The sequence below is a fragment of the Natator depressus genome, chromosome 5, assembly GCF_965152275.1.
Source record: "Natator depressus isolate rNatDep1 chromosome 5, rNatDep2.hap1, whole genome shotgun sequence".
Classification (NCBI taxonomy): domain Eukaryota; kingdom Metazoa; phylum Chordata; order Testudines; family Cheloniidae; genus Natator; species Natator depressus.
Genome location: NC_134238.1, coordinates 5,195,484 through 5,222,204, shown reverse-complemented (window position 1 = coordinate 5,222,204; position 26,721 = coordinate 5,195,484). Strand labels below are relative to the sequence as shown.

Below are 26,721 nucleotides of genomic sequence, written 5' to 3'. Positions count from 1 at the left end.
CAATGGTACCAATCATAATGAAGACGAAGTTTGGCTGCCATTAACTCTAGGTCCTGCCCAGTCTCTCCTGAACTACTCAGGCAAAGTTTCCATTCAACTCAAATCAAAGTCCCCTCTCCTGAGGATGAGCTGTAACAAGCTACCCAATGATGGCTAGACAATGCAAAAGCCCCAAATGTTATCAAGGTAGCAACACAAACTGAATATCGTAATGCTTTAAAAGTAAAAAAATCAAAAATAGTCTGTGCTTCAACTTCTGCACTGGAAAGAGTTAGCACTACAAAAAGTTACTCTGGTGGCTCCCTTTCATGGCTAGCTGATTTTGGGAGGGGGTGGGGGGGTGAGAGGGGAGAGTGATAGTTACAATCCTATTTCAATTTTTTCTCAGGTGTGAGAGGCTGAAGCACCATAGGTTTGGGCTTCTCCTAAGCTGACAAGAGCCTTGACTATGAGTTGCACAAACAGGTGAAAGAATATGCAAAGGACATTAGTTTATATGTGGTGGAAAGCTTGATTTTCCTCCAGTACAGGAGGATTACCAGGGGGTTCCAAGCGCTATGGTGGATGAAGCCTACTTACATGCTGAAATCCTGAGAAAGTTTGAGACATCTCTGAAAGGAAAGAAAATCCTACAGGGTAGACAACTTACAAGTCACCCTAAAAGGGGTAGGTCTCAAAAGGAGCTGTCGTTATTTTGCTCAGGCATAAGCTGTATGCAAAGACACAAAAGTTGGGTAGAGGCAAACAGACAGGAATTTTTAAAGGCCTCTATACTATTTTCTAACGAGTCTGTGGAATTGGTGTCCCTCAACATGGGGAGAGATGTTTTGCTGGAAACAAAGACTCTGCAATAGCCTCTTTCAGAAGCAGAGGATCACTGCTGGGAAGAGTAGAATTCCTGCTGAAACTGTCCAGGTGTTAATGTGTGTGTGTTAAGTAACAGGTGTAGAGCTATGAAGCAATCAAGTCCTTCCTTCTCCACTTATAAGAACGTCCACTAAAGTAATAGCTGAAGTGGAGGGTTTCATTAAGCCATTTAATGCTTCTTATGCACAGAAAGAATAATTCCTCTAGAAGGAAGAGCCGAGAGGAGTTTGGGTTTCCCTAGGGATATCTTCTAAGGCTAATGCTGGTATCCCCTAACAGGGAACGTCTTAGAGGAGAGGAAAGCCAGCATCAAGGTAACTTAGCCAATAAGCCAATAAGCAACAAGCCAATAAGAGTCTTCTAAGTAACAAAGTTTTCAGCTGACCTTGTCTGAAGCAGTCCAAGCACCAGCTGCAGATCTGAACTTGGGCAGCAATGTAACAAAAGAGGCCTGTCTCGGGCAAAGTTATTGGTCTTATCTTAAGTGGCACGATGGATTGTTTGAAGGATTTAGCCAGCAAAACAGCTAGTCAGGCATGAAGACAGACGCTGACAATTTGAGTAATATCCCCAGCTGAAAAAGTATCATAGAATAGTATCAGGGTTGGAAGGGACCTCAGGAGGTCATCTAGTCCAAACCCCTGCTCAAAGCAGGACCAATCCCCAATTTTTACCCCAGATCCCTAAATGGCCCCCTCAAGGATTGAACTCACAATCCTGGGTTTAGCAGGCCAATGCTCAAACCACTGAGCTATCCCACCCCCATCAAACCCATGCAGACACACATCCATTGGAACTTAAGTCCAACACCTTAACCTCTCGGCCATTCTGGTGAGTAAAGTAGTCAAAGGAACATTGCCTAATCCCTCCGTTGATTCTGTACATCCAGAAGAGGCTGTTAGAAATACTAGAGACGGGGATCTTCATAAAGCAATTATCAGACAGTCAGACGGTATGGAGGCCTCAGTTCAAAGACATTCTTTGGCAGTCTTTTGGATGCTCTACGAATAGAACTTTTAACTATTTTTTCTTGCTTTTCTGCCATCTCGGCCGCATTAAATAGATTGCTTACAAGTTACTGCAGCACTTTAAGTGTAGCATATATGAACTAGAATCCCATGAAAATGTTTGACATCCTATAGTGTCTTTCAGCCAAAGACCCCCAACACACTGATATTATCGATGCACGCTGAAGCTTTTTCATTTCACCTACCACTGGAATGTACCCACCTGTGGGGCAGTTTTTAGCAACACTACACAACAGATAAGGACAATGATGACTGCCTAACCAAAAAATTCCTCCTGCAATTAGGTAGACAGAAAAACTTCTCCAGCTGAACTTTAACCAAGACACTAAAGCAAATGCCCTCATTGTAACAAAAAGTGACACAGGGTTTAAGATCCGATTTTCTACTCTCTCATCCAACAACAGCCGCTGGCTTTAAAGTCTTTCTGTGGCAAAGCATGGTGCTACTGTAATTCTATGGCTGCCAAGGTTGGCGGTGTGGAAGCATACCCTTGTAGGGGGAAGGCTGGGTAGACAGTACCCAGTTCTCAAGAGGTATCCTGGGTGAACTACCAAGAGACTGCCTCAAAAATAATTGAAAAAGCTAGTGAATATGCACAGCAGCAAATTTTAAGAGCAGCTTTAAATCCTTTCATTTCATGTAATTAAAAAAATGTATACTGAGAAACTTGGAAAACGCTGCTATTTATGACATCAGTATTGGTTCCCAGCAGGCAGGCTCGGTACTACACTGATGTACAACCATCCAAGCCTTCCACACTTCTCTATGATGAGTGACCGATTTGGAGTGGCTCTCCAAAGGGTGAAAGTGCTATGCTAAGCAATCAGAGTGCTGGCTTGTGTCTGATTTACAGAAAGCTTCTCTGCTAAACAGAGAAAACATTCTAAGACACAGTTGTGCTCTAGCCCATTTAGGTTACCCAAAGAAGCAAGTATTTTCAACTTGAAGACCATGAAGACTCAAATTTTTGAAGTCAGACTGAAATCAATATTTGCTACCATTAAAATGTGATTTTTTTTTTTTTGTTCTAAGTATGTATTTGGTTCCTGCGAGATACCCAAGAAACTCATTCAATGCTTTCTGCTAGTCTTGACTTAGCCACCTATTGTACAGCAAGCAATAGTTAAGGCTAAAAGCTAAAAATAACCCTAACTAAATGTTAGGTCCTGGGGGTGTGCTCCAGAGGACGGTGCTGCTCTGGGGGACTGTGGACTGCCTGAGCAGTAGCTGGTGCCGCTGGCCCCAGGCCTACCCCAGCTGCTCAGATGGCCCTGGGGTCAGCCGCACCAGCCATTGCAGCTGTGGAAGTCACAGAGGTCCCGGAAAGTCACATGACCTCCATGAAAGACTTGCAGCCCTAGCAATAGTCCACCTCAGAGGAACCCCACATCGAGACATAGGCTGAGCAGAGGAAGGTTTGTTTGTGACTTTTACCAGCTTACTTAAGAATTTCCTGTCCTCTCAACTAGAAAGATCCCAATTTGTGACCCCTACGCTTTAGAAGCTGAAACAGGATTAACTGGCTTGTAGCAACATCTGAGCAGGACATGTCTTTGCACTGACTCATTATAGGAGAGATAAAGGAAGAGGGGTTAAAAGGAAATGAAGTCCAGGCTTCCCTTCCCAGTTAGGATGAGATGAGGAAGCAGACTGGATCCCATCTGATAAATTTAAAAGTCTCTGCAGGAACAACTTTACGCCCATTTAGACTCTTGTCCACTACTTCTTGGGACAAGAAATTTGCGCTACTCTGTATATTATTAAACACATATTTGGAGATATTCCTCTCCCCTCCTCTTAAAGGAATTCTCACTAATGAGGCTATTAATGAAACAAGCAGCTATTTGCCATGTCCTACTGTTCCATTATTAGAGTTTGAACTGTAACTCCTCAGGGCACAGACCTCATCTTAATTTTACACTTGCTAAGTGCAGTGCGCACCTATGGAGCGATACTGTATATCTACAAGTGGCTGCTTCTCCTGTTACAGCAGTGAAAATTGGCTGTTCATGGCAAACACACAAGGCTGTTTACTCTGGACCATCTCCAACTGCCTGAGACATCAGACTGATTAGACATGGCAGCACATAACACTGCATTTGCCATTAAGTACCAGATCCAGAGGTGGAGCTAAAGTGGTTTTGTTTATATGAAGTCTTAGACCTGGTCTACACTGGGGAGGGGATCGATCTAAATTACACAACTTCAGCTACGTGAATAACTTAGCTGAAGTTGAAATACTTAGACCTACTCACCATGGTGTCTTCACTACGGTGAGTTGACTGCTGCTGCTCCCCCATCGACTCTGCCTGTGCCTCTCGTGGGAATCGATGGGAGAGCACTCAGGGGTCGATTTATTGCATCTAGAGTAAACCCGATAAATCGACCCCCGCTGGATCGATCACTGCCTGCCGATCCAGCAGGTAGTATAGACATACCCTTAGTGTTTATCAGAGGGACTCAGCAGTAAAGTGACAGGACAGCAACAATGTTTTCAAAGCTTAGTTTGGGGTTTGGGTGTTTTGTTGTGCATGCCTGAGTTTTGTTGTTTTAAACGTTTTGTTAAGGCAAAGTTACAATAAAACATTAACATACTACATCATACATCAGGATCAGGTTAATATCCGAAGAACCTAGCTAAAGATTCTGGCTTGCTGGCTGGGAAGCCCTCCTGCTCTGAGCATGCTAAAAAGGGTGACCAAATTTCTCAATACCTATGCTCCTTTTTGTACTTCTCTTCTGTACTACTTGGCATGAAAGATTTTTTTTCACTCCAAGGACAGTCCAGATTTTACCATATCAATATGTGAGTGAGAAGTCTCCCCAGTCTTCATTTCTTTTTTAGGGAGAGCTGGAAGGAGATAGAGGGATTGGAGATTCCTGAGGTCAAGGGCTTGATTGTTCCCCCACAATCCACTCCTAGAAAGTGGAAAAGGGACCATAACAAAAATATGCTGTTTTGTTCACAAGTGGATCCTTACTGTGTCTGAGCTTCCTTCCAGCAGTATGTTGATTGCTCTATTCACATCCCCATTACAATCATGTAGCGCCACTATGCATTCATCCTGGTTCTTCCCCGTCACTTCCATGAGCTGGTAAAAAAAAAAAGTTAAAGACATATTAGATATCAAACCATTATTAAAAGGAATAAGGCGAGAATTAGTGCTACTCCAGACTCTCCCAAGAAGAACCCTGCTGCTGTACCAAAGCCGAACTGAAATGCTGTGTTTAAAATATATATATTTTAAAGAATTGCTTGAGATCCCAGAGTCACTAACACCACATTTGCAGACATACAGGACAAATAAATACAGTTTAAGGGTGACCTGAAAAGCCTAACCTTTGCCAAGATCTAAGCTCAGGTTTCTGTGTTTGCTTTTTATTTATAACTTAGGGCACTGGTCCCCAAACTGTGGGAGCATGGAGGAACATTTGGAAGGTGTCCGGGCCAGCCTCCATGGGGGGCAGGGAGGGAGAACCACCCAGCCACACTCTGCCCACCAGCTCCACTTTGGCTCCGGCCCCAGCCCAGGCCCCAGCCTTGGCTCCTGACTGCAGCTCCCGCTCCCAGCCACAGTCCCAGCTCCTGGCTTTGGTCTTGGCCCCCAACCACGGCTCGGTCCCACTCCCGGCTCTCAGCCCCAGCCCCTGACCCTACTCCCAGGGGGCACACACAGATTACATTACAGGTAAGGGGGGAGTGACATAAAAAGCTTGGGGACCACTGACTTAGGGTCAGATAGCTGTGTACAGCAGAGAAGCGCAAAAGCCTGAGGAAACCTTCCCCACAATAGACCACAGAGCATCATGGCCACAGCAGTCTCTGCAGTGCGCTTTCAAGGGGAGGAGGGATGACTGACTAGATATAATCTTTGTAGTGGCAGATTCACCAACCCAACCTGTCCCCCCTCCCCCCGACAAAAAAACCCAACATGTATGTTGGAAGCCTCTGCCACATTCTGGTCCCTGCAGGTAGTGTAGCCCTCCCATGCAGAGTCTTGGAATCCTATGCATTTCCACACTTAACAGATGCACACAGGTTATGCTACAAGCAGGGAATACACGATTTGGCTCCTGGTGTGCACCCATTGCCATGGCAACTGAGCACATACCAGACAATTGTGTAATGTAGACATCAGGAAAAAGTACGGAATAAAGACAATGCCTCAGACCAGGCTTTATAAATGAAACCGAAGAAAATGCCACTGGAAGGAAGGGAACAGCTGCCATGCAGTCACCCTAAGCTGGACTTCTAAGTGGGTGGACTGCTGGATTCTGCACCAGCTGAAGCTGCTGATTGTTTTTCAACAGTAACCCCAATAGTAGCACTTGGGCAGCAAGTGATAATCATAACCCAAGGCACAGCAAGGAACTGAACTCTTTATACTGCTTAAGTTGCTAGTGATTACCCACTACACCAGGATAATTAGAACCCTAATGCCTTGTACCCAGATCCTGGCATGCAAATGGAAGAGGAACTGATGAGAAGCAGTTTGATTTTACAATGAATTTATTTGCAATTTTAAGCCTACACATGCTCTTAATGATCTGGGAACTCAGTTTATTTTTTTTTTAAAAAAGATTCATTTCACCTTTGAGCTATGTTTAAACTTCAGCTTTTCCTGAAAAGCTGCCAAGATGTTAGCAAATGCCGTTTACACAGGTGATAAATATTTCCCACGTATGCGTATGCACAAGAGCTAAATACACTTTGGATTATTATATATTATCATTATTATTCTAAAGATTATTAAGCAATAGCAGCTCATATAGAAGGATGCTGTATCTTAGGAGATTAGGGCACGGACAAGGTTCAATCCAGACAAGCCTAATGAAACACAGGTAGGTCAGAAAAAGCAATCAGAAAAATTGACAACAACAATATTGGCACCTCTGACTGAGGCTGGCACTTGTCACTGAGTTTTTCAGTTTGAGGATCTTGAAATATCTTGGGCTGCTTCTACCTGGGACGAACATCATTTCGTTTTCATCTGTGCATTGTGACAGTTTCTTCTGAAAGCTCACCTTGTTATAATCACCCTGAGATTAGATGTGAGCACTATGAGGTACATAGTGCTTTAACTTGGGCTCATCTAGGAGCTAGTGCAGAAGGCACCTATCTGGTTATTACACAGGGTTTAGCAGACCTGCTTATTGTTCTCTGCGTGGCGTTTTAGCTGTTGATTTGGACCAACAAAGCCCTACCTGGTATGAGATATGCCTACCTGCGAGACTATCTGCCCAACTATCCCCCATGCAATACGGCCACAAATGCAATCAGCGGAGGTGTTTAGGTTGATTTAAATGGGAGGAGGCTACTGGCAGGGCATTCTCTGTGAGAAGTCCTGTATTCTGGAACTTGCTTCCCACCACAACCGGGAGTCATTAACCTTCAGGGCATGCTGAGAGACCATGGGCTCCCCACTGCCACCAATGGGCTTAATCAAGGGGGTAGGTTGAAGGACAGAGGATGCAATGTGAAAGCGTCAAAGAGATCACTCTGTCCTCTGAAACCTGAGCAAACAAAACCATTAAGCACCAGACTAATGCTACATATAAAAGTCAATGCACCAGTAGTAACATGGGAAACGTACTTGTTTCACTTTATCTTCAAAATCTGCATCATTCTTATCATAGATCATCTGAGCGAGGCGAATCTGTTCTGCTGTTGCCTGAAAAGTGCAAATATCCAGTAAGGGTCCCAAAAAGTTTAATTAAAACATAAAACAAAAACTTGTGACTGTACTCATGTAATTTGCCTCCCACTGTCAACACACACCAATTTTTTTTTCCAAAATTTTTAAAGAGGAATACAAGGAACAGGCTCAGAAGTTACATGAGGAAGGAACTAAAAGGGCCTCGTCTAGACCAGCTTTAAGGTTGGGGAGAAGGTATGTCAAGGATAAATTACACTACAATTGTGACAGTCAGGGAATCTAGATAAATCCTAACCACGCCCCTGTAACAGAATAAAAGTCCTACAGAGTCCAGGGGCTTTCACCTTGTTGTAGGGACAGCTTCCATCTACACTACAGCTTTGTCAGTGCGTAACCAAGCCCCTCGACTGTGCTATAGTATTAGGTCTCACATTTTCACTTGTGAACAGTCTCTTGTTTTTCCTGTAAGCACTAAACTTGTTTCCTTTGTCTCAATCTGTCACTGAATAATTTTGTTAATGGCTGTTTTTGTTGTTGGAAAGGTTGGTGCTTTGGTTATAGGTTTGGACAACAGACCCACACTGGCAATTTGTCAGAAACCCCAAGAGCCACACTCGACTGGCATAACAGAGCACACTGCAGCTGCCCTCATCTTTCTGGTGAAGCAGCAGCTGCCCATGGACATTAGTGGCCACATCATGTAATGCTACATTTTGATCCATCATGTGGCTTTCAGGGATCTATAGCCTCTGTGGGATAAACCTCTAAAGAAAAAAGGAAGGGGGCTCTGGGCCACCTTTTGCTCATGGGCCTCATTCCATTCCCTCCTGAAACATGAAACCTTTTCTACCTGCTGCATACTAAACTGAATGCTGGGGAGATGACTGAGGTCCCAAATTGATGCTGACACATTGAGAAAGACTTTAGTGAAAAAGGGGATCATAGCTATCCATGGAAGAACAGAGGTGAAAACCCACTGTTGAGGGTGAATCTCATTACTACGAGGCCACCTCAGAAAGGTTGCACAGTAAAATTCTATTCCTTGGCTACGAGTCAAAGTAGCCAACACCTCTTTCAAGAAGAATGCCTGTGCTGTTAGGCGTTCACCACAAGCGCACAAGTTAAAGAAGGCAGACGGCTATCACTCCTGCAACAAGTCTAAACACTGAGTGGAAGAGTTTAAAAATTGTTTTCAACACACCTCCCTCAGCTGCCGACTTACTGAGGAGTCATTGCAGCTGTCCCACCCAGTTCCTTGAGGAAAGTGGCATATGCAGCGATGAAAAGTCAGATTCCAGGCTGCAGGACAATCAGTTTGTACTGATCACAGTACTCAGTCCTTTGCATTTCAAGGTGTCCTACATATATTATCCTCACAGAGTAAGTCAGTGACAGAACAGAGAGTATTCAGGAGCTCTTAACTCCCAGCTCTATGTTCAATCCAACAGACCATTTTGCCTCAGTTAAAACTAAGCTTTTCAAATCAGTTTGCACCAAATGCATGTAAGCACATACCAGTAAGCATTTGGGTACCTTTACTGTAAAGGAGCAAGGTCCACCAATAATTTTAGGAACAAAGTCCCAATACGTAAAAACCACTTGCTAGGGCTTATTTAGTGGCACAATACTCCTGTCACGCTACGGCATCTGTTTCCCCGTTTCTGATAACCTACCCACTAATTTATCTCAGTGAAGAATTTAGACAGTAATCACAACAAACAGTAGATGAAGTGAGCTGTAGCTCACGAAAGCTTATGCTCAAATAAATTGGTTAGTCTCTAAGGTGCCACTAGTCCTCCTTCTCTTTTTGTGAATACAGACTAACACGGCTGTTACTCTGAAACAAACAGTAGCATTCCTGAACAGAGACAACTATTTGACCAGAAACAAGAAACCAGTTGTTTTATCCCTGCTCAATGCTTTTAAAGAAAACCAACCGTTGTTAGACAAAAAGTAAAATCTTTTGGAACTTGACTGTAATACAAGGTGCGACACATCCACAAAGAAAAACTGGAAATAAAGGCCTTATCTACACTAGGATTTTTTGACTTGCAAATCCCAATGGGTGCAACACCACTAGTGTAAGTATCAATAGTATCTGTATGTACACAGAGTTCAGGAATGTTAGAAGATGGTGGTAAAAGCTCCTGAACCCTGTCTGTACTACGGCTATCTTCAGTGGAGCTGCAACCATTTTGAATTATGAGGCCAAACAACACAGACACTGTTACCAAACCAGCATTAGCCATGGGACGTGTCGCTTTCAATATCTGCAGTCTGGTTTGCCCTTATTGAGTAAGTGTCAACTCTATAACTAGCACTGTATTAGCCCACAAAAGGTTGCGCCCTCATTTTTAGTTCTTATGACTAACAAACAAGACAGCCAAGTTCTACCTGTCCGAAAAACCTTGACCAATCACAAAACACACTCACAGGGATTTTAAATTATTTGTCTTACTACCAACACACAAAATCAGAAAGCAAAAAAACCCAAAAAAATCAACTAACACAAATGTTACAAACCCAGTGTAACAGTGATACCATTCAGAGGAAGGAAAAATGTGTAATGTAATTTCTTATTCAATTCAAATTAAGATCAGCATTACACTGTGGGGTTTTAAGGTGACTTCCGAGGTTAGCAGCATCCTCTCATTTCAGATAAATGAATAAACAGTGACCACAAAGTAAAATACAGCACATTTCTGCTGGTTGGTAAGCTCCTTCATGCAAAAGTGCCAATGTGATATCTGAAGACAGCACAGAGAAAACAGGACAGTCAGTACTTAGAATAAGTAATTCTTCAATTGACCAAACCAGCATCACCTTATGAAAAGGGAGGAGAGAAGAATGTAGACACCACATGGGAAAACTCAGAAGATTTACTGTATCCCAGCTGTCAGGTTATAAAAATAAAGCTTCTCCCCAGGAAAACCACTTTCTGGGTCTCTGCAGTTGAGTGAGACACCAAGTTCAAGACTTACAAATGCAAATCAGAGGGGGAAACTTGGGGTTACATAGTAAAAGAGACTACTATTTGAAGTAGAAAGTCAGCCTCCCCATACCACAAGTCAATTCAAGAACCAAGAAGAGGCACCATTCCCCAAGTGAGCACCAGTAGCCTGCTGTATTTTAGGATATGCTGACCTAAGACAGACAGGCTCTTGTCAGCCCAGCAGAACAGATGGGTGACTCCTGAAATAATGCCAGATTTTCAGAAGTGCTTGGCATTCAGCAGCTCCCAAGCTGTTTAAAAAATCTGGCTATTAGTGCCCAGCTTCTCTTCCCCCCCCCCCACCCTGATGGACTGGCCTAGACCATCACTGCAGGGTTGCTGAGTCTCTAAACAATGGAAAGATGGCCTAAGTCCATCTGGATAGAAAGCTGGCTAGATCGTCGGGCTCAACGGGCAGTGATCAATGGCTCCATGTCTAGTTGGCAGCCGGTATCAAGCGGAGTGCCCCAAGGGTCAGTCCTGGGGCCGGTTTTGTTCAATATCTTCATTAATGATCTGGAGGGTGGCATGGACTGCACCCTCAGCAAGTCTGCAGATGACACTAAACTGGGAGGAGTGGTAGATACGCTAGAGGGTAGGGATAGGATACAGAGGGACCTAGACAAATTATAGGATTGGGCCAAAAGAAGTCTGAGGAAGTTCAACAAGAACAAGTGCAGAGTCCTGCACTTAGGACGGAAGAATCCCATGCACTGCTACAGACTAGGGACCGAGTGGCTAGGCAGCAGTTCTGCAGAACAGGACCTAGGGGTTACAGTGGACGAGAAGCTGAAGATGAGTCAACAGTGTGCCCTTGTTGCCAAGGCGGCTAACGGCATTTTGGGCTGTATAAGTAGGGGCATTGCCAGCAGATCGAGGGACGTGATCGTTCCCCTCTATTTGACATTGGTGAGGCCTCATCTGGAGTACTGTGTCCAGTTCTGGGCCCCACACTACAAGAAGGATGTGGAAAAATTGGAAAGCGTCCAGCGGAAGGCAACAAAAATGATTAGGGGACTGGAACACATGATTTATGAGGAGAGGCTGAGGGAACTGGGATTGTATAGTCTACAGAAGAGAAGAATGAGGGGGGATTTGATAGCTGCTTTCAACTACCTAAAAGGGGGGTTCCAAAGAGGAGGGATCTAGACTGTTCTCAGCGGTGGCAGATGACAGAACAAGGAGTAATGGTCTCAAGTTGCAGTGGGGGAGGTTTAGGTTGGATATTAGGAAAAACTTTTTCACTAGGAGGGTGGTGAAGCACTGGAATGGGTTTCCTAGGGAGGTGGTGGAATCTCCTTCCTTTGAGGTTTTTAAGGTCAGGCATGACAAAGCCCTGGCTGGGATGATTTAGTTGGGGATTGGTCCTGCTTTGAGCAGGGGGTTGGACTAGATGACCTCCTGAGGTCCCTTCCAACCCTGATCTTCTATGATAAGTCCTTCATAGTCAGTGTCAACCTCAATGCCTTCACAATACGAATCTTTTTTTAATCTTCATTGTACCACTTCCTGTGGGTACACCCCACCTGACAGGTCTCTGGAAGCTTTCTGGATCCTGCTGCAGATGCCTTTTTGAGTGTGGTCCCTATTGGCTACTGAGAGAAGCTTCAGTCTTCCACGCAAGCTCTAGCACTAACTACAGATCCTCTAGCACAGTGGTTTTCCACCTATTCTCCATTGTGGGCTGCATATGCAGCTCTCTCTGTGTTCTGTGGGCCGCATCCACACAATATATATTCCACCTGTATGGCCACATGGGCTGCAGCTGTGTGCTCATTGGGCCGCAAGCGGCCCACAGGTTGAAAACCACTGCTCTAGCATCAAGATTCTAGCCTCTGGACAGTAGAAAGAGCTGAAGTCTGAAAAGATGTGAAGAGCCTGTGGGATAAGATCCTGGCAGAAGACTAGCAGACAGCCTTGCAGTTCCTTGCTGATCTGGAGCACTGCTGAAGAACGCAAGACTAGCGTGGATGTAGGAATATGGATCCCAGGCTTGAAGCCAGCAAGCAGTTTGCTCAGTAACCCAATACAGTATTAAAATACAAGCTACCGGACATGCTTGCCAAACTGATGCAATGCTTTCTTCCCACCCCCACTCTTAGTCTTTACTAAACCTAGGGCAGCGGTTCTTAAACTATGGGGCAGGCCTCCCAAGAGGGGCGAGGGAATGTGTCAAGGGAGGTGGGAGCTGTGCGCTTTTCATTTATTTATTTATTTTTTGGAGGAGGGGGGGGGAGAGCTCTAGCTGTCAGCCCCAGGTGACTGGTCCTTATGCAGAAGGGCTGTGCACACCCAGGAGGCAGGGATAAAGGGGACAGCTGCAGTCCTATCACCTGGGCTCTCCCCCCCACCCCCAATCCCTCACCTGGAGGCAACTCAGGCTCTCGTTCCCCCCACCTCATTCCCTCACCAGTAGGTAGCCCGGGCTCAGGCTCTCCTTCCTCCCCTGCCCCATCCCCCTCCTGGAGGTGGCAGGGTTCCAGCTCTCAGCCCCGCGGAGACAGCAGCAGCACAGAACTAATGGTGGCAATGGGGCGCCAGGTCTGCTGTGACAAGTGATACTGACGAATATCACTTTTCATATTGCCTTCCTTACTTCTGTGCAGTGCTGCCTTCAGAGCTGGGCGCCCGGCCAGCAGTCACTGCTCTCCGCTCTGCCTTCAGAGCTGGGTGGCAGTATATGTACTTGTGGGAGGGCGTAAACAACAACTACAGACACAAAGAAGGGGGCCCAATCAAATACGTTTGAGAACCACTGACCGTGGGGATGGTTGCAGATCATAATATGCCATTTACTCTCAACCTGAAAGACAGACGTTACACAACACCTACCTGTACGACTTGTTTCTGTGGTTGTGCTGGCTGCGTGGTTGAAATCTGTGTTTTGTCCCGAGTGCCCCGGGTACGTTCACTGCCCACCGAAGTCATCATATACAGTATATACAAAACAATGTATGTACAAAATAGAAAATCTGAAATAAAAGGAAAAACGTATCAGCTGGTTAAGACAGGATACATATCCTTGAACTACAGTACCAGAGATATTACATATCCAAACTCAAGGAAGAAGGATAAACTCATCCACATGATTTATTGCTTGTCTCTTACCATTAAGGCATGAAAATACAACTTTTTCAACTGGCTAGGAGCAAAATAGCATACACAGAGACAACTACTGTGAGTACTTAGGCAAAAGACAAATTCAATGCATAACTGGCCATCGGCATGGATAAATATTCTTAAATGCATCTGCAGTAACTACATACAGAAATTAGAAACACCGCTGCATGCCCAATTTTTTCAAATACAGGCCTACAGTAGTTAGGAGCCTTTTTTAGAAGTTACCTAGGAATTTTATAGCTAATCCTATTATTGCTATATCCTGGTTTAATTTATTATTTTTCATCTTCTTCCTCTTCCATTTACACATAAATACAATTTTTATTGACCAAGACTGAACTCAGCCATTAAGATTTCTGATGTGATAGTTAAAATGTATTCAATTGATTCTGAAGAGAAACACAGTATTTCCTGAACTCTTACATATTTAATTGGAAAAAGGCTGCCTTTACCAGGAATTGACTGTAGCATGATCTGAACCGGAAGACCGTGTTTCACCTGGTTTTATGAATAGGTTTGCCAAAGCCAAACAGTCCCTCAGGCTAAATTTGTCTACAGAGCTCCAACATGAATAAACCTTCACAGCAACTGCACTTTTGCATTCAAAGGACCCAAATCAAATAGAACACATGTAATTGAAGCTCAGCTGGCAGTGTGATCTACATGAAAACTAACATACTAAGTAGTAGTGGACACTATTTAAACTAAAAAGTGCATCAATTATGTCACACACTACCTCGCCTTGGCTGTTCAGTAATACTTCACATATGCATTGCAAGACAACAACCTTCAGCAGAGTTTAAAGTAACTTCCTTTGATAAAAGTTCTTTAATGGTAAACTTGAAATACTCATATATCCACTAGCACTTCTTTACACAAATAGCTTTTGAACTATACTATCTGGAAAAAACAGTTAGTGTCCCTCTGAATTCCAGTACACTGAAGATTTAAGTTCAGGTAAACTAATTATACCTTTGAGTCACTTTTGTTTTGTGCTGCCCAGGACATCATAATTTGAATCCAACTTATAAGCAATGAGTAAGGTACTGTGTACACAGAGTCTGGAAAAAGCATTACTACATTTCAAAGACTAAGGCTGATAGTTTCACACTTTGGTACCTGAAGTTACGCACCTAAACAAAATCAAAATGGCCCCATTGTTTAAGAGGTGCTGCACACCTGCAACTCCCACCGACTCCAACTTGAGTTGTGTGCACTCAGCCCCACTAAAGCCAGCCCATTTTTGTTAATTACTAATTTGCTAATTAAAGATTTGGGTCCCTAAAGCTAGGCACTCACTTGAAATGTCTAAATCTACTTGCACTAAATAAGTTTGTCTCTATATTATGGAAATATCCAAGTTTAACATACGGTTGGAGCTCCGCTATTTTATAACATGGTTTCTTTTTGTCTGTACAAACAAACCAAATGGAACCATGTTAAAGAACCAGGTTTTAACCTTCGATGCCTAGGCTAACACAGAGTTCCTTATAATAGGGTTATAACCTTTTTTGCCTGCCCACACAGACCAAAATAAACCATTTTATTACACAGCTGTGCCACAACCACCTTTCACAACCATGTTTACTTTCCAGTGTGAAACAACTCTTTAAAACACACACGGTTTTAATTCTATTGGGAAATCAAACTGTACAGCATGGTTTGGCCTGCCAGCATGCATAAAGACAAATACTGTTAGTGTTATAGCAGAGGTTGTTTTGAAGTGTTAGCCCTGATTAGAGACCCAGATTAACACCCTATTTTTTAACCCAGTTATTACTCAGCTTCACCCCATCCATGCTGACCAGCAAGCCAGTGTTATAACCTGGCTCAGCTGCAAGCAAGAACAATCATGCTTACAGTCTAGGGTTGCCAACTGTTTAATCGCACAAACCCAAACACCCTTGCCCTGAGGCCATGCCCCTGCCCCACCCTTCTCCGAGCCCCCCCCCCCCCCATCACTTGCTCTCCCCCACCCACACTCACTTTCACCATGCTGGGGCAGGGGTGCGGGAGGGGGTGCAGGCTCTGGGAGGGAGTTTGGGTGCAGGAGAGGGCTCAGGGCTGGGGCAGGGGTGCCGGAGGGGGTGAGGGCTCCAAGCAGCGCTTACCTCGGGCAGCTCCCAGAAGCAACCAGCATGTCTGGCTCCTAGGTTCAGGGGCAGCCAGACAGCTCTGCACGCTGCCCCTGCCTGCAGGGACTGCCCCCAGAGCTCCCATTGGCCACGGTTCCCAGCCAATGGGAGCTGTGAAGTTGGCACTCAGGGCAGGGACAGTGCGCAGAGACCCCCAGCCGTCCCTCTGCCTAGGAGCCAGAAAAGGTAGGGAGCCTGCCTTAGCCCTGCTGCGCCACCGACCAGACTTTTAGCAGCCTATTAAAATCTCCTGGATTGGTTTCATTAGCCACCAGGAGACTGATTCTGATTCCAGGAGACTCCCGGCCAATCCAGGAGGGTTGGCAACCCTATTAGAGTCATAGAGTACATCTACACAGCAAAACACAACAAAGAAAAAACATGACAGCAAGTCTCAGAGCCCAGGTCACCTGACTTGGGCTCCCAGTATGGAGCTAAAAATAGCAGTGTAGCTGTTACGGTGCAGACTGGAGCCCAGGCTCTGAGTTCTGGCAAGGTGGGAGGGTCTCAGAGGCCAGGCTCCAGCCCACACCCTAACGTCTATACTGCTATTTTTAGCCCTATTGTGGGAGCCTGAGTCAGTTGACCCAGGCTCAGACACTTGCTGCAGCAGGGTTTGGTTTTGTTTGTTTGCTTGGCTATGTAGATGTACCCACAGAGTTTAAGGCCAGAAGGAATTGTCAGATCATCGAATCTGACCTCCTGCACATTCACAGGCCACTAAACCCTACACTGTTAGTCCTGCATTGAGCCCAGTAATCTGGATTAGAATAATGTATTACAGCCCTCCAGAGACTAAAATTTAAGCATGTTTCTTAAAAACCATTGTTGAAAGCCCTGTGGAGATGCAACCTTACAAATAATTACAAATACAATTACAGTTGAACCTCAGGGTTACGAACTGACCAGTCAACCACATGCCTCATTTGGAGCTCAAAGTATTCAATCAGGCAGCAGCAGAGACCAAAAAAAAAAAAAAAGAAAAGAAAAAAGCAAATCCAGTACAGCGTTAAACTACTAAAAAAAAAGGAAAGCAGTACATTTCTTCGGCATAGTTAAGTTTCAAAGCTGTGTTCAATCAATGTTCAGTTGTAAACTTTTGAAAGAATAACCATAATGTTTTGTTCACAGTTATGAACATTTCAGAGTTACAAACAACCTCCATTCCCAAGGTGTTCAAAACCCAGAGGTTCTACTCTTCTCAGCTTGTATTCTGGTAGCTCCCAAATGCCACAGACACACCCTGGAAACCTCCACTGAAGACCTGGCGGGTTAAGGGCTTGCCTACACAGTGAGTTAGTGCATGGCAAGCCAAGGTGTGAATCTACAGCACAACAGCTTGCTGAGCACTCTCGCCGTGTGGACATTGCCACAGCACTGTGAAAGTACCAGAGTGCAGTTTAACGTACTGCCAGGACTTTCACTGTACTGTAGCAGTGTCCACACAGAGCATTAGAGCATGGCAAACCGGCATGCTGTACATTCACACATCCTGGGTTGCTGCGCACTAACTCACCATGTAGACAGGTCCTAAGAAACCATGCTTTAAATGGTTTTATTGCACCACTGCACCTAGTGTGTACCAGCCAAGGAAACAGCACCTTTCTAGGAACAAGAGGGTTAGGGTCATGCTCTACACAGATGCTAACATTACTCCCTAACTCAGCATAGATAGGGCCCTGCTGTATCACTTCCTCACTAGAATTTCACCCAATTCCCACAATCATCCTTTACAGCGGTATAAGAAGAAATACCAGGATGGCAACAGACACCTGCTGCTTTCTAAATCAGAGGTTAGTATGGTGCTGAGAATTTTCAGTATTAAGTGGATATTGCTAATTATTTAAGATGTGGTTTAACAAGAGCCTCTCTCCCTAACAGACTGGCTTCTCCTTCAGCTTGATCCTGTAGGTTAGTCAAATCCTTTTGACAGTCTGTTGCCATGGAAATGACCAGTATGTCACAAATTCAAGCATCACATCTTGACTGCAAGATCAAGTGAGGAGGATAAGATGGGCTGGGAGGGATAGAACTCCTGGTTAAAGATCTATTCAGGAAAGTTACCAATCCATTTGTCAGCTTTTTGTGTGTCAGAACAGTCCATGTTGATGTCTGGCCCAGTGTGAAAATCCCTTGATTGCAGTTCATATTTGACCTTGCAAAGATAAGTATTCCAGATACACTGCTGCTCCAATATGCACCCGGAACAGCTGTTTTTTGAATAAATGGATTCATGTTAAGCTACAGACCTTTACAGCACAAGTGTTGGAGGAGGGGGAAAGTGCTCCAGTAACACAACAGACTGGACTTTCAGACACTGCTATAAAGAAGCAGTCACACTTTCCCTTACGACAGTAAAAACTCTGCTACTTGGGATCAGTTTCAGCAAATCATCCCAAGCCCATTGTAAGTTAAGCTCACCCTCATCCAGGAGATACTAATTCCCTCTAATAGAAACCCATCTACTAGCTAAAACCCCCTCAATTTGAATACTGTTTAGCTTCTCAAGTGCTAAAGAACTCCTCACTGGAGGAGATGTGAAGGAGACCAGCCCTGAGCACTTTCAGAACGTGATGCAAAACTCAACTTTAGTAATATCTCACAAAAGCCTTGCCACTGTAAAAAAGGCTAAAGAATGAATTTGTAGAAGTCTCCAAGTACAGTGGCTGGCTAAACCGCAAAGTGGAGAAGAGCAGGGACATTTACAGACAAACAACTCTTAAGTTCACATTTAATGCCATTGATTGTACAGAATCTAGCACAACGGGGCCCTGATCCTTGATTGGGATTCCTAGACAGTATCATGAATACAAGAATGCCTGAGAAATATTAAGGAAGAGCAATAACTGCTCCACACTAAAGGTTGAATGCAGCTAGCTAGTTCCCAATGTAGTCCCAATTTTCATGTGCCAACTCTGAACTTTCCTCAAGAGAAATCAGTTCCCCGAAAGGTTCACACACCTCATCACAGGGTAGAATTCCTGAGCATTTGGTTTTGGTTTGAGGACGGAAAATATCAAAAGAGGAGTTTATAAAAGTTAGCACTGAAAAAAGTCCTTGTAATTTTTGAAAGGTTTCATAACTTTTTTTGGATCTTCTCTCCAAGTGCGCTTAGCCTACAAATTTGACATTTATTTCGTTGGCCTTGCTAAAGAGAAGTGGTTTTACTGAGAGGGTACTCCCTGTATAATGAGCCACGGTAGAAAACGCTCAATGCAGAAGTGTGTATGTGGCTTAAAAGTGGAAGGATGAACTACCACACTCATACTAAGCTATCCAATTGAGCCCACCCCAAAAAATACCCTTTCCAAAAATTCTTCCTTTAAAAAGGAGGAGTCTGGCAATGAACAGTTAGAGGATATAGCCATTTGCCCACTGTCATATCATCTTTCAGTATTCACTATCATCTCACCTGTCCTTACACTGCCCACCCACTCTTAACCACATAAAATTTGTGTGAGTGCGTACACACAGCCACACACCCACCCCCCCCAAACCAGGAGATTACAAAATCCCATTTCCCATTACACTAACATATACTATAAAATTAGTCACTGTAAAAAACCTACACATTCATTCTTACATAATATTGTTACTGGAACAATCTTGTAAGGTCTACATATACATTCACATAAACTTGCACCTAAATCAACTAATATCATATATCAAAACAGATCAATAAATTTAATTCTACTCAAAAATAGTTTTCTATGCCACATACTCACCACACTATGCAAAAGTTTACAGAACTCTGATATAACAATGTACCTTGGGACTCTATTCCATTTGAAATCTTTGCTATAGATGTAAACAATTTATAAAACCCAACAGTGTATTTCCATTACAGAACAAAACAAGCGGCAAATTTCAGGCTCGGTGGGCGAGAGATTATGGGGCAGTAGAGAACTGCTTGCAATCTTTTAATTATTCATTTCCTAATTTAAACTATTTTTAAAAGGTACAGAGTTTCTATAAAGAGTGTAAAATTGTTGTTTGGGTGCTAGTTTGAGTCCACTGAAACATACTTTCAGCTTTAACTCTTATGTACGTGTTTTGTTTGTGAATAGGGTCTAGTGAAATTAGCAACTGCACGCTACTCTTTTGAAACCCTCTGCATTGTTACTCTGAATGCCCAATCTTCCTTGGTGCATCCTCCCAACCCAGTGGGGTCTTGATCCCAACTGGGGCCTCGAGACACTACCGCAACAAATATTAAATAACACATCAGCAGCGGCACAAGTTTTTTTAAAACCTGAAAACCCTCAAGGGAAGATTCAGTCCATCAGGACTAGGGAGGTCTCGATCAGCGGCAAGTGTGAGGTTCTGTGTGCCTCTTAGTATCTGTTGCTCTTTTATAATATATTCTGTTCCTGATCTACTGTGAGAAAACAGAGTCATGTATAACACTCATTGAGAAATGTTCTTTAAATCCTAAATGCCTGTGTTGTGTGTTAGTGTTCCGTAATTTGTAGTTAAAAGACATCCTTGTTTACAGAAGGCTTTGAAGTGCTTCTATCCAAAGAAGGGAGGATAGTAAAAACTGTCAGCACTGGAATTTTCTGTCTTCCCAAGCACACTAAACTATTTTAATCTGCATAGAAACTTTTTTTAAACACCATAATAGAGGCTCAAACTAGAGAGAGACAGACAGACAGACCAAATTAAAAAAAAAAAAACAGTAAGAGGACCAAAAAAATTCCATCGTGGCTAGACAAGGCAAAAGAGGCAGTCAGAGTCAAAAGTCCAATCCGACTGAGGAAAACAGAAAGGACCACAAACTCTGGCAAGTCAAGTGTAAAAGTATAATTAGGCCAACCAAGAGAGAATCTGAAGAGCAGCTAGCAAAAAAGTCACCACAAATGTTTTCGTTTTAAGTACATCAGAAGCAGAAAGCCTGCCAAACAACCAGTGGAGCCACTGGACAATCCAGGTGCTAAGGAAGCACTCAAGTAAGATAGGGCCATTGCAGAGAAGCTAAATTAATTCTTTGCATCAGTCTTTGCTACAGAGGATATGAGAGAGATTCCCACACCTTAGCCATTCCTTTAAAGTGACAAATCTAAGGAACTGTCCCAGACTGAGGTATCAACAGAGGTGGTTTTGGAACCAACTGATAAATTAAACAGTAGTACGGCACCAGGATCAGATTGTATTCACCCAAGAGTTCTGAAAAAACTCAAATTTGAAACTGCAGAATTATTAACTATGGTATGTAACCTACCGCTTAAATCAGCCTCTGGATCACATGAATGGAGGGTAACTAATGAAACGCCAATTTTAAAAAAGCTCTAGAGGCGATCCTGGCAAATGTAAACCTAACTTCAGTATCATGCAAACTGGTTGACACTATAGTGAAGAACACCATATGTTTGGGAAGAGTGAACACTGCTTTTGTAAAGAGAAATCACGCCCCACCAATCTATTAGAATTATTGGAGGGAATTAAAAAACAAGGGTGATCCAGGTGAACAAGGGTGATCCAGTTGATATAGCATACCTAGACTTTCAGAAACCCTTTGACAAGGCCCCTTACCAAAGGCTCTGAAGTAATGCAAGCAGTCATGGGATGAGAAGGAAGGTCCTCCCGTAGACCAGTAACAGGTTAAAAGATAGGAAACAGAAGGCAGGAATAAATTATCAGTTTTCACAGTGGAGAGAGGTAAATAGCAGGGTCCCCCAAGGATCTGTACCAGGAAATGTGTTGTTCAACATATTCATAAATTATCTGGGAAAAGGGGTAAACAGTGAGGTGGCAAAGTCTGCAGATGATACAAAATTACTCAAGATAATTACGGTACGCAGACTGCAAAACCGTAACTCACAAAAGGCATCTAACAAAACTGGCTGACTGGGCAACAAAATGGAAGAGGAAATTCAATGTTGATAAATGCAAAGTAATGCACATTGGAAAACATAATCCCAGCTATACATACAAAATAATGGGGTCTAAATTAGCTGTTACCGTTCAAGAAAGATCTTGGAGTCATCATAGATAGTACTCTGAAAACATCTACTCAATCAGCAGTAGCAGTCAAAAAAGCTAATAAAATGTTAGGAAAGGGTTAAGACAGAAAATATCTTAATTCCACTATATAAATCCATGGTACGTCTACACCTTGAATATTGCATGCAGTTCTGGTCAGCCCATCTCATAAAAAATATTAGAATTGCAAAAAGTACAGAGAATGGCAACAAAAATTATTAGGGGGCTTGAACAGCTTCCATAAGAGGAAAGATTAAAGGCTGACTGTTCATCTTAGAAAAAAGAGGCCTGAGGCCTGGGGGAATATGACAGAAGACTACAAAATCATGAATGGTATGGAGAAAGTGAATTAGAATTTTATTTACCCCTTCACATAGCACAAGAGCCAGGGGTCCCCCATGAAATTGGTATGGAGCAAGTTTAAAACAAACCTAGGGAAGTAGTTCTTGTCACAACGCACAATTAACTTGTGGAATTCATTGCCAGGGGAACTTATGAATATCAAAAGTAAAACTGGGTTCAAAAACAGAATAAGTTCCTGGAGGACAGGTACATCAAAGGCTATTAGCCATGATGGTCAGGGATGAAACCCTATGGCCTGGGTATCCCTAAGCTTCTGACTGCCAGGAGCTGGGACTGGACCACTTAATAACTGCCCTATTAATTCCCTCTGAAGCATCTGGCTGTCAGAAGACAGGATATTGGGATAGATGGACCATTGATTTGACCCAGTATTGCCATTCTTATGTTTTTATGTAATTCAGTTCTTTCCTTAAAGCAGGGAAGTGCTGATAGCTGTTTTAAGTTTCCTCATACCCCATCATAAAGACCAAGTTTTTCACCAGCATCAGACCATACAAGAGAAATGTAAGTTGCTCTCAGTAGTACTAGTCATTATTAGCACAACTATTGCATAAGCTTCTAGAGATTCCAACCATCTTACAAGAATTTGGACACCACACTGGCTCTCATGCTTCTTCTGGTCCCATTGCAGTTTCAGCTTCTACTAAGCCAGCAGTTCTCAAAAACTGTGGGTCAGGACCCCAAAGTGGATCGTGAACCCATTTTTATGGGGTCGCCAAAGCTGCTGTTAGACTTGCGGGGGCCCGGGGCCAAAGCCCGAGCCCCACCAAAGCTCAGGCTTTGGCCCTTCCACCCTGGGCGGTGGGGCTCAGGCTTTGGGCCCCCCGCTTGGGGCCATGTAGTAATTTTTGTTGTCACAAGGGGGTCACGATGCAATGAAGTTTGAGAACCCCTGTACTATGCTAATATGTTGTGAAGTCCACACTCTCTCCACTTCTGCAAGAGAGCCAAGACCTGACAATCTGGCTTGGGCAAGAGCAAAAGGAAAGAAAGCTAGCTCTGTAGCATGCTCTCCTCCTAACCAGTCAACACTATGGTAGGCCGTCCGTGGGTGGGGGTGAAGAACCCAGACCCACTGTTTAGGAAGGAGCAGGGCTGGTCGCTCCCCACTGGATTTTCCCCCCATCACCGCCAAAACCCACAGGGCAAAGCAACATGCTACTGAAAGCTATCCACACTAACTTGTGCAACACTTCACACCTCCTCATCTCCCAGTTAAGTGTAGGGAACAGCAGCAGACCAGGTGAGCACCCAACTGCACAGCATCTGCAGGATTACTGCAGATCAAGGAAGCAGCTCCCCATGGAGCAAAAGGAAACGCACCTGGGAGGCACAGAGCTCTCAGAGAGAAAGGCAAAATCATCTGTTTAGTTCAAAATGTGAATGGACAAAATGTGACAGATCCCCCTCAAGGATCAAACTCACAACCCTGGGTTTAGCTCAGTGGTTTGAGCATTGGCCTGCTAAACCCAGGGTTGTGAGTTTGATCCTTGAGGGGGCCATTTAGGGATCTGAGGCAGAAATTGGGGATTGGTCCTGCTTCAAGCAGGGGGTTGGACTAGATGACCTCCCGAGGTCCCTTCCAATCCTAACCTTCTATGATCTATGATCAGAACATAAGAATGGCCATACTGAGTCAGACCAATGGTCCATCTAGCCCAGTATCTTGTCTTCCAACAGTGGCCAGAGCCAGATGCTTCAAAAGGAATGAACAGAACAGGACAATTATTGAGTGATCTATCCCTGTTGTCCAGTCACAGCTTCTGTCAGTCAGAGGTTTAGGGATATCCATAGCATGGGGTTGCATCCCTGACCATCTGGGCTAATAGCCATTGATGGACCTATCTTCCAAGACATACAAAAAAACAAAAACTGTTAAAGCAATTAAGTGGTACAGTTCAACAGGTCAAGCTAAACAATAAATACATCAATAAAAAACAAAACTAAAGAAATATCAGAAATGTAAGGATCAAAAGCAGGAATATTACAGCATGCAATTCATATTCAATTGAAGAAACATCAACTATTAACAAGACTGACGATTCAAGTAACAAATTAGCTACTAAACTGAAAAGCTTTAAGAACACTGAATATTTTGATTAAGTCAGTTAATCAGATTCAAACAGGTATTAACAGAATAAGAAGAATTCTCCATTACCATAGGAGAGGGGAGCGGATAACTTCAGTTATTAAGCTAGAGAACGTGGATTTCAGCTATTCAGTCTGGTATAGCTATCAACTTGGAGGCAGCCCTTAAAGTTTACCACCATTCATGTATGAAAACGAACTCAAGGACATGCTGCAAACGGAAGAGTACGAAGCTAGGTGCTGCAAATCGCAGTAAGAAAAAGCATACACAAGCCCTGCATCAAAGACAAGATAACTTCCAGTGCTGGGAATTCACTTTGACCGTGGTGCTTGTAAATAAGGTGCTGTACGGGTAACAGGGCACCAGACGGAGGCCAACACGGTGCACGCTGTTGCCAGATCACAGGAATATGCTCAGTGCTTGTGTTCTCCCAGCCCCCTTTCTGCTCCCCCCTGTACTTCTGAATAGCGTTCCCCTGGAACAGGTTCCAAATGAATTCCTAGAATAGAAACAGATACAAGCAACAGTATCTATAAATAGCCAAGCAAGGATTCAGACATATCTGACACTCTTGAACTGTAAGAAACGCAAACCTGCATGCCAAAGCGTTGCATGCCACTGCATCATAAAAAGAGTGCCTAACCCCAATTCACATTAGACATGGAAAACACTGAAAAGTGAAAGACAGTTCTATACATGAAGGTGCAGCTGTTTAAAGTTTGAACCACAGAGAGTCACCTTAATACAGATCTACAGCCTTCTCACCAGATCACATTACAGCTTCCAACACAAATCCCAATGGCTAAATTACCAGCCATCAGAATCATCATCACAGCAAACACTGTTGAAAACCTAGCTAGGCTATATCTAGAGAGTCTTCACATCAAGTAGGTATGTTAATTAAATCAGATTTTTTATTCTATCTTCAGAATTTTGATGGTGACCCCAAAAGTGGACAGATACCATGGACTGTGTGTGTTCCTACACTGTCTAGCACAATGGGCTTCTTCAGCAGTTCCACGACAACACATTGCTACTTGTCACTCACTAACAATGCCCTTTTCACTGCACAAGGCACAATCAGGAGAGTCCCTGACTCAAAGATCTTACAATCTAAGCCAAAGGTTCCCAAACTGTGGGGTGCAAAGGTAGGGCATGGGCTGTGGCCAGCCACGTGTCCAGGCCAGGCCAACAGTGGGGAGGGTGCGCAGAAAGTCCCCATCAGTCCGGAGAGAAAAGGGAAGCAAAACCCTACTCAGAGAGCAGCCTGGTGTTCTCCCCACTGCTGCCCTTCCCCAGAAAGGATAGCCTGGTGGCTGCAGCCCTGCATATTCTAAACCCTCCAGAGCTTGCCAGACTAAGGGGCTCCAGGCCAGAAGGGAAGGAAGGCACAGAGCTCCAGCCTACTCAGGACCACGCTGCCAGGAGCTCCTCCATGGATGAAACTAGCTGGGTTCTGCCACCGCCCCAGACAGGAGCTCCCCCGTTCCCCTCAGTGAGTCACTTTCTACCCCCAATGGCCGGGAGTCGAGGGGGCTGTTATAGGACTCCCACGGAAAAGAGAGGCGCAGCAGCAGCAGCAGCAAAAACACTGGAATCTCTGAGCTCAGCAAAAGGAGACTGCATTCCTAGCCCCGCTCTGGAATACTCTCCAGTCTTCCCACAACTATCATGAAACCTTTTATTCCAGGGCACAGCACAATTTTTTAAAATTCGAAGGTGTATCAAATGAATTATTTGTGACACACCGGGCTTCGAAAAGCTAATTTCACTAGATGGAGAAAAGGTAACTAATAGTTTCTATGCCCATATTAAAAGTTACTTGCTTTACCAACCTTGAGCTTATGTTGTGCACATGATCTTGATGAAAACTCAGATAGGGTATGTTTAGTAAAGTTTACTTTTCCAACTGAAAAGTTATTAGATGGCCCAGTTTTTGCTTAGAACTTTTTTTTTTGGTCAGGAGCTCGGGTGCAAATAATCATGGAAATAAAAGAGAGAAGGCCTAAGTCTTAGGGCACATCTACAACATCCAGCATTTCGGATAACAGGGGTGTGAATAGGAGTGTGCACCAAAGTGCTCCGCTGTAATTCCCCCATGTGGGCACTGCAGGTGCAAACTAAAAGGTTTCTACTTTGCAGTAATGTATTCTTGTTTAAAGAGGACTACATTCATGTGGACTAGGAGCCTTTTAGCCTGTCCCTAGAGCAACAGCATGGGGGAGTTACAGCCAGCACTTTAGCGTGCACTGCTTTTCACAGCCATGCAGTGCAAAGTGCCAAGCACAGTGTAGACATGCACTTAGGAGGTGCTGCCAATGCTGCATTGTTCCTTGCTGTACTTTTACTACTGCTAGTGTTTTGACTAGTTTAAAAATAGTTAAACAGTGAGGTTTCCTCTAATTTCAATAGCACACTGTTCTACGGAGTAATCTTAAAGTCAGTAAATTCCACCCCCAATATCCAGCCTAAATTTTCTCCCCCTTAA

At 43.9% G+C, this 26,721-nt stretch overlaps 1 protein-coding gene across 4 annotated transcripts in view; it reads right to left on the bottom strand.

The window, feature by feature from the left end:
- Nucleotides 1-26,721, bottom strand: part of UBAP2 (ubiquitin associated protein 2) — a 130,862-nt gene that overhangs the window by 79,806 nt on the left and 24,335 nt on the right. For all 4 annotated transcript variants that reach the window (XM_074952280.1, XM_074952281.1, XM_074952282.1 and 1 more), the window contains exons 2-4: nt 13,377-13,516; nt 7,490-7,567; nt 4,877-4,987 (exon numbers count right to left, since the gene is read on the bottom strand). In XM_074952280.1, the coding sequence (XP_074808381.1) occupies nt 4,877-4,987; nt 7,490-7,567; nt 13,377-13,475 (288 nt within the window). In that variant the 5' untranslated portion in view covers nt 13,476-13,516. The remainder of the gene's footprint in view (nt 1-4,876; nt 4,988-7,489; nt 7,568-13,376; nt 13,517-26,721) is intronic.